Source organism: Coenobita brevimanus, chromosome 94, assembly GCF_032717465.1.
Source record: "Coenobita brevimanus isolate Jiangsu-jjx chromosome 94, ASM3271746v2, whole genome shotgun sequence".
Lineage (NCBI taxonomy): Eukaryota > Metazoa > Arthropoda > Malacostraca > Decapoda > Coenobitidae > Coenobita > Coenobita brevimanus.
The window spans coordinates 2,364,449-2,376,948 of record NC_137047.1 but is presented as its reverse complement, the minus strand read 5'-3'; the positions used below and the strand labels follow the sequence as shown (position 1 = coordinate 2,376,948).

The following is a 12,500-nucleotide window of genomic DNA, read 5'->3' as shown; positions in this document are numbered from 1 at the left end:
TACTACAACACTACCACATAACCATCGCACGACTACTTTACGACTACCACACACCTCTACTCACGCCACAACCACACAACCAGCACCACCACCACCACCACCACACTTCCACTCAGCTTCATTGTGGTACTGATGCTGCGATGTCTGTGGTGGTACAGTGATAACATTATTGGTACACCTCCATTACCCAGCAAGTATTTATGTGCCTCTTGAAAACTCCTCCCAGACCACCATAACTCTTGGAGACGCTCGTGTTCTGTGTGCCATAAAAATGCTTGAGAATTAGAGCAACTTTTTTTTAAAATCTGGAGAAAGACGTATGAGAGCTCAGCGTGCTTAGTTTCTCATTCTTGTTTGTTCTTTGATGTGCGGAGAGTTTAAGACTGACGGGGGAAAGTAGCATGTTTTTTTCCCCCTTGATATACCGAGTGTTACAAATACTGGTAAAAGAAGAGCAGCGTTGAAGGTATACTGTGTTGTTCTGGCCTGATATACTGGGTGTGGCAGTTGGCTTGGGAGTAAGACTGTGAGTGGAAATATAGCCTGTTTTTCTCCCAGATATACTGTGTCAAGTGGCGGTAAAACAAGCGATGGAGTTGTGTTTGTTTTCCTTGATATGCTAAATGTGGAAGTGAGACTGAGTGGAAATGTAGTGTGTTTTTCTCCCTGATAAACGGTGGCAAGTGGTGTTTGGAGTAAGACTGGCGGTGAAGATAGAGTGCTGGTGTTTTGGCGGGGAATCTGGACATAGTGAAGAGCCGCTGTAGTCCCCCGTTTTAGAGATTTCTGTTCAGTCTCACTTTTCCTCGTGCACAATCCACATTCAGTGCTGCTGGTGCTGTGTTGTGCTGTGCGTAACTGTGCTGCATCTACCTCGTTTAACGCTGCTGGTGCTGTGCTGTGCTGTGCTGAGCTGTGCTGTGTCTGTCCCATTGCAGTGGTTAGCGAGGTTGACAAACGAAAAATCGCGGAAGTATTCTTGAAAAAATGGAGGAAATCAGGGTTGTGTGATCGGTACCTTATCTCATTCTCCTACCTCATTCTCGCATAGCACTAGTCGTTGCTGTGCTGTTCCGCCCTTGCTGTGATGCTGTGACAGGGCTGCGAGAAGTGAGGACCCGTAAAAAAGGAAAGGAGAGAAAATAACGTCAAGAGAGATTACAGGATCCCTACCCCACCTCTCTCTCCAGCACCACTCCTTCACCTATCGCTGCTCCTGTTCTGCTGTGCCGTATTGTGCTGTTATATTGGCTGTGGTGGTGGTTCTTTTCCCTGTGATAGTGGCAAGTGAAGACCTGCTGTAGTACCCGCAAAAGAATGAAGGAAAAAAAAAAAAAGATTACACAGGTTCTCAGCATCAAAACACCTTTATGCAAGTCCGCTCTCACCTGGCACTACTGTCCGTGCTGTGCTGAACTGTGCTGTGCCGGTCTGCTGTGGTAGTGATGGGAAGAAATGAGGAATCGATACAGTGCCTACGAAAACGAGAATTACAGTGACGATGAAAAGAATTACTCTCACCTTTTGAAAAGCTGTTTGTTGAGATTTTGAAGATTAACTTGTGTTGGATCTCCACATTACACTGCCTCTCCTCTATCACATCATCCTCGTTATTTCTGGCTCTTATTGATGTGCTGTGCTCTGGCTGTGCTGTGGTGGTGCTGTGACACTTGAAAGGCCGCCGTGTCGTGTGTGGGGTGAGGTTAGGGCGAGACACCCACTTGGCACAGGGCCACGCCAGCATGTGTCGCCTCCCAGCATCACTCGCAGGTACTGTGCAGGCTCACACTAGCACATTATTATTTATTTATTTTCACTTGTTATTTGATCAGTTAGTTAGTTATTCATTTATTTATTTATTTATTTTTTTTTAGCTTGGAATGGTGAGTGAGTGTGTGGCCTGTTTAGTGGGCTTATTACGGATTATTTCTCCACTTTTTTTTTCTTACTTTCTCGACCACACCAAACGCCCATTCTTGACAGAGAAAAAGATATTAGTCTCTCTCTCTCTCTCTCTCTCTCTCTCTCTCTCTCTCTCTCTCTCTCTCTCTCTCTCTCTCTCTCTCTCTCTCTCTCTCTCTCTCTCTCTCTCTCTCTCTCTCTCTCTCTCTCACCTTCCTTTCTTGTTCTCTTCTTATATAATATCTCTCCTTGATATTCCTCCGTCTTCTCTCGCTTTTCTTCCCCATCATTCCCTCTCTCCATCTCTAACCCTCATTCCTCATCTTTGTCTTCTCTCTGCCTCACTCTTCAACTTTTTCTTTCCTTTTTCACCCTTCCTATCCATCCTAACCCCCTCCCATCCTCACTTCCAATCCTCCTCTTTCCATCTCATCTCTCTCTCCCCCTCACTCCTCAACTCATTCCTTCCTCCCATCCCTGACTTCCGTTCCTCCTTCATCTCTTCTCTCTCCCTCACTCCTCCACGCTTTCCTTCCTCCTTCAGCCCTTCCTTCAGCCCCCCTCCTCCCTCCAGTCAGCCGGGAAGGGGATATTTCTCTCCGGCTCTGATTCAGGAGGACGCAGCCGGCATTCACAAGCGGCTGTCGGCTTTCTCACACCCACCCACATTTGCAAGTCTGGCAGCTTTTTTCCCCACACGTATGGATCGCGTATGGCATTATTTCCTTCCTTTTTCCTTTTTTTTTTTTTTTTTTTGCAGCACTGTCGTTTAGGTGTGCTGCAGTGGAGGGTTTGTGTGTGTGCCTGGCTTAGGGTGTGCTGTTGTTTTGACTTGTTGACGTAACCTGCTTTTGCTTGAACGGAAGAGGTTTGCTGATTCTGATACGTATTTACCGTCGCTCGTGTGTGTGTGTGTGTGTGTGTGTGTGTGTGTGTGTGTGTGTGTGTGTGTTGTAGCGTCCGTCTTACCAATACCTGACACGATTGGAAAGCTTTCTATATTAGACGTTCAAGCCATGTTTTACGGATCTTAAAGTACACCCGATTCGTAGGGCCAAGGAACACCACATACCGGAGAACTAACCCACCCCCGCCCACTGCCTCACGCATGGGTGTAGGCGTGAAATGCCCGCAGAGTATATGATGAGAAATATATCAAGAAATTTGCGTCGAAGCTTCTGTGTTTGTTATTAAGAGTTTGTATGCCACTTATCGTCTGGTTCTGTCTGTCCACCACCCATCCGTCCATCCTCCCTCTCTCTCTCTCTCTCTCTCTCTCTCTCTCTCTCTCTCTCTCTCTCTCTCTCTCTCTCTCTCTCTCTCTCCTACCCTGATGATGATTACAGCGACACTGCACCACACGCAGACAACTTTTGTGTAATCTGGTTTAGGGATAACTTTTTCGTATACTGTATCAGGAGGTGGTGGGGGAGGAGGGGCTGTGGTGGGGGATGTAGGGGGACAGGGAGGGGGAATGTAGTGAGAGGGGGGGATTGCGTGGGGGTGTAGGGGAGAAAGGGAGGGGGGATGTAGTGGGGTTCTGTACACTCACTCATTAAGGGCAGGGACGAGAGTGAAGCCTAATTTTCACGCCTCTTTATCCGATGAAAGGGTTAATTAATTTGTAGTAGTAGCAGCAGCAGCAGTAGTAGTAGTAGTAGCAGCAGCAGCAGCAGTGGTAGTAGTAGTAGTAGTAGCAGCAGCAGTAGTAGTAGTAGTAGCAGTAGTAGTAGTAGTGGTACTAGTAGGGCGCTTTACACTTATTCATTATTGACAGTAGTGGCAAAGCAAGTATGAGGACTGATTTTTACGTTTTTAAGAATGAGTAGGGTAAATAGTCTCTGTTTTTATAATGCTTTTTATGGGTGGTGTTATGGAGGGTAAATTGGTGTAGAAAAACGAGACGGACAAAATAAAGCCTTACACTGTTTATATTTACATTATATACGTAGAAAGATCGGGTTTGGTGCACATGAAGGATTATGTGAGGTATCTGCACACACACACACACACACACACACACACACACACACACACACACACACACACACACACACACACACACACACACACCCCAGTCATCAACTAATTCTTTCCCATTAACCATCCCCACCTCTCACACCCTCAGACACACCCCGCGCACGCCAGTACATTACAGCACTCCCCTCAAACACACCCCACGCACGCCAGTACAGTACAACGCCCTCTAAAACACACGCTCCCCAGTACAACACACCCCTCAAACACACCCCCTGCACCCCAAATCAGTACAACACTCCATAATCGCACACCCAACCCAGCTTCCCCCTCTATCAACCCTCCCTCCACCACCACACACAAAGTCAGCAAACAGAGTAGGAATGGGGTGGGTTTGGGGTTGGGGAGGGGGGAGAGGGGCAGGGGGGAGGGGAGAATTAAACATGGTGGCCACAGCTTGCACGTAAACAAGCCTCAACCACCTTGCACCCCTATTGGCTCTGGTGCTAATTGCCTTCCACTCATTTCACACAACTCCGTGATTTGGCCTCCTACCTGGTGGAGGCCCGGTGCGGTGAAGGCCGGGGGAAGAAATCTAGACTCCTTTCACTCTGACTTACCCCAGAATTGCCATCCCTCCCTATTGATTGCCGAGTTCTGCCAGTGGCTTAACACAAGAATATGATGCTAGTCACGAAGAAGTGCTGTGAAATATACTCTCTTTAACTTGTTCTAAAATTGCCCTCCCTCGATCTTGATTGTTGAGTTGAACCACTTGATAACTAGTAGAATACATTAGTCACGAAGAAGTGCAGTGACCTGTACTCTTTTTACTCTGACTTGTTCTAAAATTGCCATCTCTCCATCTTGAATGCTGAGTTGTACCAATTGATTACTACTAGAATATGATACTAACTATAAGGATATTTGTCATAGGGCCTGTTAGACTACGATATGGTGAGCAAAAACTAGAATAAAGTTAGACAGGACTAGACTAAATTTAAGAATCCTGTAAAGGCGAAGTAAGAGGAGAGAAAAACAAAATTAGACGAGATAAAATATTTGTGTACATGTTCGTCGACAACTGAATGCCATATATCACGATCTGCAAAGACTTGATGATGATGATGATGTAATGACGACGACGATGATGATGGTGATGATGAATGGCGTGTGAGCTGCGCCGAAAAAATTTAAGAGGCCTCTTTGAGCGAGAATAATTTTGAGAAGGGAAGGGTAGTTACGGCCACAAACGGCAAATTGATTCTCGTATTTTAGGATGGAGCCGAGAAGGTGGGCAGGCCGGAGTGGTGAGGGAAGGGAGCCATGGCCCATTTTTCGCGGGCTCTTCTGTTTTATGGTTCTGAATTTTGTGCTTTCATTTTTCCTGTTTTTTTTTTTTTTATGGCAGTTGCAGTAGGGTGGCGATGGTGATGATGGTGATAATAATAATAATAGTAATAATAATGATGATGATGATGAAGATGAGGATAGCGATGCATGGTGCTGATGATGATAATAATAACAACAACAACAACAACAACAACAACAACAATAATAATACATAAAAAACATACAAGAAAAAATGAAAGTGTAACGTAAAAAATAAATCGCTAAGGAGAAGGTGTTATGAGTCCCGCTATACCACCGGGGATGCGACGGTCTGTCACTCCACACACCTGAAGGTAAAAGGTGATAGAGCGTGGTGGTGGTGGTGGACGCAGGTAATTTCCGTGATTAATATAGCCGTAGGATGGTATGTGGCGCGGTATGCACTACGGCGAGGGGAAGGGGATGAGGGAGGTGAGGGGGGAGTGATTGGGCGAGAGGGGGTAAGGGAGAGGAAGGGAGAGTAAGGGGAGTGAGGGGGAGGAGATGAGGGGGTGAGGGTGAGGGGATGAGAGAGGGGAGGGAGAGAGTAAGGGGAATGGTGGTGAGGGTGTGAGGGGAGAGGATGAAGGGGGTGATTGGGCGAGAGGGAGGTAACAGGGAGAGGGTAAGGGGAGTGGGGGTGAGGATGTGAGGGGAGAGGGAGGATGAGGGGAGTGAGGAGGGGGAGGAGTGTGGGTTCGAGGACCTACAGAAACACACAGGAAGTAAAACGGTGGGTCTTTGAGTTAACGCTGTTGATTAGTGTGTTACAGAAATTCAAACAGAATAAACACACACACACAACTAAAAAAAAAAAACACTGAACTTAAAACACAGACTTTAAAGAAAACATAGAACTTAAAGAAGACACAAAACACTTCCAAAAACACAAAAACCGTAAAACACATACCCTAAAAAAACCACACACCACTTAAAAGCACACAACACTTCTACAACACACACCGTACTTAAACAAAAAGCACACCAAACTTAAAAAAACACACACACCAAGCTAAGACAGAGCACCGAGGGTAAAACAGAGGGCGTGTTTGAATTACATGTGTTTGAGTTGCGATATGTATTTGAGTTACGATACGTGTTTGAGTTAGGATATGTGTTTGAGTTACGATATCGGCAGTTGCACATTAAAGCGACCCGATATCCGAGAGGCGGCATTGCAATATTCATCAGGCGCATTTATATCGGCGGGGGGCGAGGGGGGCAAAGGGGGGGCAAGGCGAGGAGGTGACGTGTAATGCCCGTAAACAGTGGCAAAGCGACGCATGGTTGTATTAATGTGTGTGTGTGTGTGTGTGTGTGTGTGTGTGTGTGTGTGTGTGTGTGAGAGAGAGAGAGAGAGAGAGAGAGGTGTCATTCGTAATTGTTTGTTGTTATTCCTCTACTTATAATAAAGGAATGTAAATATAAAATTAAATATATTACCCCTACTCATGAAAAACCCATTGAACATTACCTTCGCTCGCTGGCACTACAGGATTGACGGCGATTGGACCCGGAGACTGATATAATTTTTAGATAGATATATAGATAGATAGATAGATATAGATAGAAAGATAGCTAGATTAAACACCTCTTTCCCTGAGATCCAACAATCCTCCCACGCGAAACATTATATAATAAAAAGAATAGTAAGATATGAAAATCATGGAACCACATAGGGACCGTGATGATTCATTATTACGTGAGATGAACCTTTTTTTTTTAGGAGGATGAGCTGCTAAGATACACACACACACACACACACACACACACACACACACACACACACACTATGAATATCTGCACTAAATTCAATTACCACACTGAGCTATTCTGCACCAATATTTTCGTGGGTAAAGAAAAATATATATATTCAGCCGTGGGAAATAGCCTGTTTGTGGATTCTAATTTATGACTGACTGAAATAATACCGCAGTGACGATTTGTGCCTCCCATTGCCGTTCAGTTTGGCATATAGGGGTGTTTGTTGTGGCATATGTTATACTGTTTTATGGGGTACATTAGTTATCATGAAAATGTTGGTTATAGATCTTCCTCTTTGCTACGGTTGAAATAATGAAAATGTGGACTTTGATATAGGTCTATTTTATTATATTCAGTAGATATTTTTAACGTAATTATCATCTGTATGTTATTCAGACCTTTCACTTTCAAATGCTACTCTCACTGGAATTATTAAACAGGGTGTAGTATCACCATTTATATTCCATGCTGTACAGTCGTCATCATTTATGCTGATTATTTACGGTATTGGTCCCATTAGGCAATTCTGATGGTGTACAAATGGTGTCCCTATTGGAATGATGATAAAGGAGGCGTGAAAATATAGATATCTGGTGTATGATAACCCAGCCCTACTTAACCCACCCTACCCTTACCTCACCTTACCTTACCTTGCCTTACCTTACCTTACCTAACTTACCCTTACTTTACCAAACCTTACCTAACTTACCCTTACCTAGCCTAACCTAACCTTACCTTACCTTACCTAACTTACCCTTACCTTTCTTACCTTCTTACCTTACCTGATCTAACGTAACCTTCCCAAACCAAGCTAGACCAAACCAAATTAACCCAACCAGCCCAGTTCAATCTACCCTAACTCAGCCAAACCAAACTGTTCCAGACCAACCCAAACACAACCAAATCTGACCCACCTTAGACCCCCCTGACCTAACCCAAATCCCTCCTCATTGAACGCGGTCGAATGAGTGAATGCTAAGGGCGGGGCGGGGTGGGGTTGAAATCATTAGTGTTACGGGCCTTGGTGAATGTGTGGTTCCGTGGGCTTCATTAAAACCAGGGGAGGTCCAGTGATAGGGGAGGGGAGGGGGACTCAGTGGGGCGTGGTGGGGGTATGGAGAGGGAGGGGGAACTCGATGGGGCGTGGTGGTGGGCGTATGGAGAGTTGGCGGAGTGGGATAGGCAGGTTGGAGAGTGAGGGGAAAGGAGGGGAGATGGAAGGAGTAGGCATGGAAAGATATGGTGGGGTAGGAATAGGAGGGAGACGAAGGGTAAGGAAAGAATGGGGGAGGGAGAGGAAAAAGGGGGACAGATGGAAGGGGTAGGCATAGAAAGGTATGAAGGGGATATGGCTGGGAAGGATTGGAAAGGGAAGGAAAGGAGAAGGAGGAGGGAGGGAGAGGAGGACGAAAGGGAGAAGCTAGTAAGGAAAGAAGAGAGGAGAAATATAGAGGTGAGCCAAGGGAGGGGAGTGAGGGAAAGGATAGGAAAGGGAGAAGGTTTAAAGAAGAGGGGAGGAAAGGAGGTCAGATGAAAAGGCGAAGGAGTGTGTGTGTGAGAGAGAGAGAGAGAGAGAGTCAGTCTGCCAAGTAACACAGTCCAGGTTGCCACATGCTTGCTGTTAGTTATGTTTGGCAGTAACAGACTGTAAACACTGTGACTTCATTTTAGCTGTTTGGATGGTGCAGAGAGAGGTAGTGGTTTTATCGATAGTGGTGGATTTAGTCTGTAAGAGGGGTCAGAATGTTGATATTACTACTGCAGTCAATATTTCGTGTACATTTCTAGGCTTCTAGGGTAAAGAAAGGAGATTACGCACCTCATCTCACCTCACTTCACCTCACCTCACCTCACCTGACTTCATTTCACCTCACCTCACCTCGTCCCATCTTGCATCTCCTTTCCATTCATCTTTGTTACATTGACAGAATAACACAAATGGCTGACGTGGTTTTCCTCTCATGTAAACCACAGTGGACAACTACGTCATGCATTAAATATATGTCTTCCCGCACATGGCAAGTTAGTGTATGTTTTCCTATTGGTTCTCCGTAAAATTTTCATTACAGTTTTTCTACACTGCATTGTGGTTCTTCTTTCTTTCTTTTTTTTTTCGACTTCGACTAGGGGACTGGCTGGTGAGGAGAGCGTTTTCATGTGGCTATCCTTGTCTTAGACTCGTAGAATAGGTCAGAGTAACAAACCGCCTCCACAGGACCATTTGAGTAGGTCTGTTGCTGTATGCTTTCTTTTGTGCTCCTTTGTCGTCCTCTTGTCGCTTTTTCTCTCCTTCATTTGTCGCTTCTTCTCTCTCTCTCTCTCTCTCTCTCTCTCTCTCTCTCTCTCTCTCTCTCTCTCTCTCTCTCTCTCTCAGGCGACATGGAGGATACACTTTCATATTTCTGAGTTATGTGCCTCCTCCCTTCCTCCCTTCTTCCTTCCTCCTCCCTTCTCCTTCCCTTCTTTATTTCCTTCTCCTCTTCTCACCTCGCCTCTCCCTTCCTTCTCCCTTTCTCCTCTTCATCCTCTCCTTCCTCCCACATTCCTCCTCCCTTTTTATTTCTCCCTCTTTCTTCCTCTCTCTCCGTCCCTGCCTTCCTCATTCTCTATTCCTTTTAGTCATTCCACTCTTTCTCTCTCTTCATGTCTTCCTCCCTCCGATACCTCTCGTCTCCCATCATCATTTTCTTCCCATTCTTCTCTCCATCATCTTTTTAATGTTTCCTCTCCTTTCCTTCCCTCCACCTCTCCTTCTTTCTTCCTCGACCCTTCATCCCTCTTTCCTCCTTCCATCTTTCCTTCCCTACTTTGTTTTCTCTCTCTTCCTTCATTTTTCTTCCTTCATATCAACCCCCATTCCTTTTTTTTCTTTCCTCCTCCATTGTTCTTTTCTTCACTACTCCTCTCTCTCTCTCTCTCTCTCTCTCTCTCTCTCTCTCTCTCTCTCTCTCTCTCTCTCTCGGGGAATATCCTAGTATCTCCCAAGGTAAAACAAAGAAAAGAAAAAGCCAAGTCTCCCGATGATAGCATTTTCAGAATATAGGGATTTTTTCGGCTCTGACTCTTTCTCAATACGCTACATTTCTTTCCATCTTCCCTCCCTCCCTCCCTCCTTCCTTCCTGCCTTCCTTCCTTCCCTCCTTCCTTCTTTTCTTCCTTCCTTCTTGTGCTTGTGTGCCATTGTGTGTTTTTTTTTTCTTTGATGGTGAGGCGTGTTTTGTATGGTGTTACTAAGCGTTATTTTTCTTGCTGTTTGTGTGTGTGTGTGTGTGTGTGTGTGTGTGTGTGTGTGTGTGTGTGTGTGTGTGTGTTTTGGTATTTAGCACTTTTCAGATATAGCACTTTCCATAATTAGCACTTTCGATATTTAGCAGTTTTATATAGTTGTTGTTGTTGTTTTTGTAACGATATTCAAGAAAGTAACACAACACTGGTAACGCAGAGAGGCAGAGGAAACGCAGAGACGGTAAAACTGTAAGGATTGGAGCCATAACACTATTCTAGGATTGGATTGTTAACGAAGAGGTGATTGGTAACGAATAAAAGGGGGAATAGAGGTAACTGTAGATTAGTAACGTCGTATTGGTAACACAGAGGATTGGTAACGACGCAAGTGCCATGACGTAAATATCCTCAGATCCAATAGTACGCAGATCCTACTCCCCTCTCCCTCTCCGATACCCCTCACCCTTTCTCCCCTCCCCTCCTCGTCTTTCCTCTCCCCCTCCTTACTTCCTTTCTTCCCTCTCCTTCCTTGCTTCCTCCCTTCCCTCTCCTTCCTTGCTTCCTCCCTTCTCCCTTCTTCCATCCTTCCTTCTTTATTTATTTTCCTTACATCCTCTCCCTTCCTTCCTTTCCTCTCTCTCCGTTAGTATCAATATCCCAATCCCACCCTTCCCCTTCCCCTTTCCTCCCCCTACCCAAAGCTATTCCCTCTCCCCTTCTTCCTCTCCTCCCTCCACCCCTTCCTGCTCCTTCACAGAAAGGTAAGAGGAGAGGGGAAAATAGGGGTGGAGGAGGGGGTTGGGTGAGGGGAGAGGAAAAGGGGGATTGGGGAGGGGGAAAGGGGGGGCGCAAAAAAGATGAGGGACGAAAAGAATGGGAGGGCGGAGGGGGGAGGAAAAAATAAGGGGAGGAGATGGAGGGAGAATGATGAGGTGTGGAGAGAGAGAGAGAGAGAGAGAGAGAGAGAGAGAGAGAGGATGGGGGGGTTGTGTGATATTACTGGCTCGACGCAGCTCGTAAAGTTGAAGGTAAAGTCACTCCCTTCACACACACACACACACACACACACACACACACACACACACACACACACACACACACACACACAGTTTTTATATATACAGACATTTATAGACAGAAAGATAGAGATGCCTAAGATCAAAGAGACAGCAGAAAGAAGGACAGAGGAAGTAGACAAACACAAGATAACAGGCAGTGGGAAGGAGGGGAGAGGCTGAGTAAAAGGCCTCTTCTTCCCCTCCCTGCCTCCCCTCCCCTACCCCCCACTCACACCACTCATGCAGCGAGGGGAACCAGCGTGACACACCACACTCATCCCTCTCCAGCCAACAAAACAACCTAACATAACTCCTTAACTGCGGTCCCTTTAGTGTTTGGTGTCTTAGTCCAACCCCCTCACCCCCCACCCCCACCCACCCCCACCCACCCCATACAAGGTGGTCTGTAAATGGCGCTACGCTAGAGACTCACCCGACTGTACCTTATGTTTTGCGAGGACGGCTCAATCTGCTGGTGTGGGCGCGGGTGTGGCAGTGGGAGTAGGAAATGAATAAATGGTGTAGACATTGATAACGCATGGAAGTGCAATGGTGTATATAGATCATTTTAATTAACTTAGTCTAGACCTCTGATTCAGGGAACTAACCACTTCAGTTCGATGACTATTTTAATCCATGCTACTGTTTGACCCCCTTCCTCCCCTCTCCTCTTCCTCCCCCCTCCCCCTTACACGTTTTTCAAGGGGGGAGGAGGTTTTGTCTTTCCCCCTCCCCTCCCTTCCCCTCCAGGCCCATGTCTCTCTGTGTTCCCGCGTGAGTGAGATTGCGAGTGGTGTCTTGGTATACCTATTTCATCCCTTCCTTCCTCCTTCGCTGCTCTGCTCTTTCCTCCCTTCCACTCGTCCCCTCTTCTTACTCCTCCGTCACTCTCCGTCTCTCCTTCCCTCCCACCCCTTCCTTACTCCCCCTTCCTTCCCTCTTGCTCCCCTCCCGTCCCCACCTCAACCTTACGATGACCCCTACTCCCCTTCTTTCCTCCTCCCTTCCTTCCCTTCCTCCTCCCCTTCCTTCTTCTCCTCCTCAACGCATTAAATAATCAAATTTATCTGTGTTCACCTGACCTTAGATAAGACCCTGAACCTTATCACAACGAAGAACTCTGACCTTCTAATCGTTTATTTTGTTCATTTGCCGTTTATATATATGCAGATGAGCAAAACGCATGTCCCTGAGGCCAAAGAA

General features: G+C 46.2%; 1 protein-coding gene across 1 annotated transcript in view; it reads left to right on the top strand.

The window, feature by feature from the left end:
* The first annotated feature begins 1,397 nt into the window (after positions 1 to 1,397).
* Positions 1,398 to 12,500, top strand: part of LOC145412929 (neuropilin and tolloid-like protein 2) — a 184,730-nt gene continuing 173,627 nt past the window's right edge. The window contains exon 1 of the mRNA XM_080282735.1: positions 1,398 to 1,770. Within this exon, the coding sequence (XP_080138861.1) occupies positions 1,743 to 1,770 (28 nt within the window). The 5' untranslated portion in view covers positions 1,398 to 1,742. The remainder of the gene's footprint in view (positions 1,771 to 12,500) is intronic.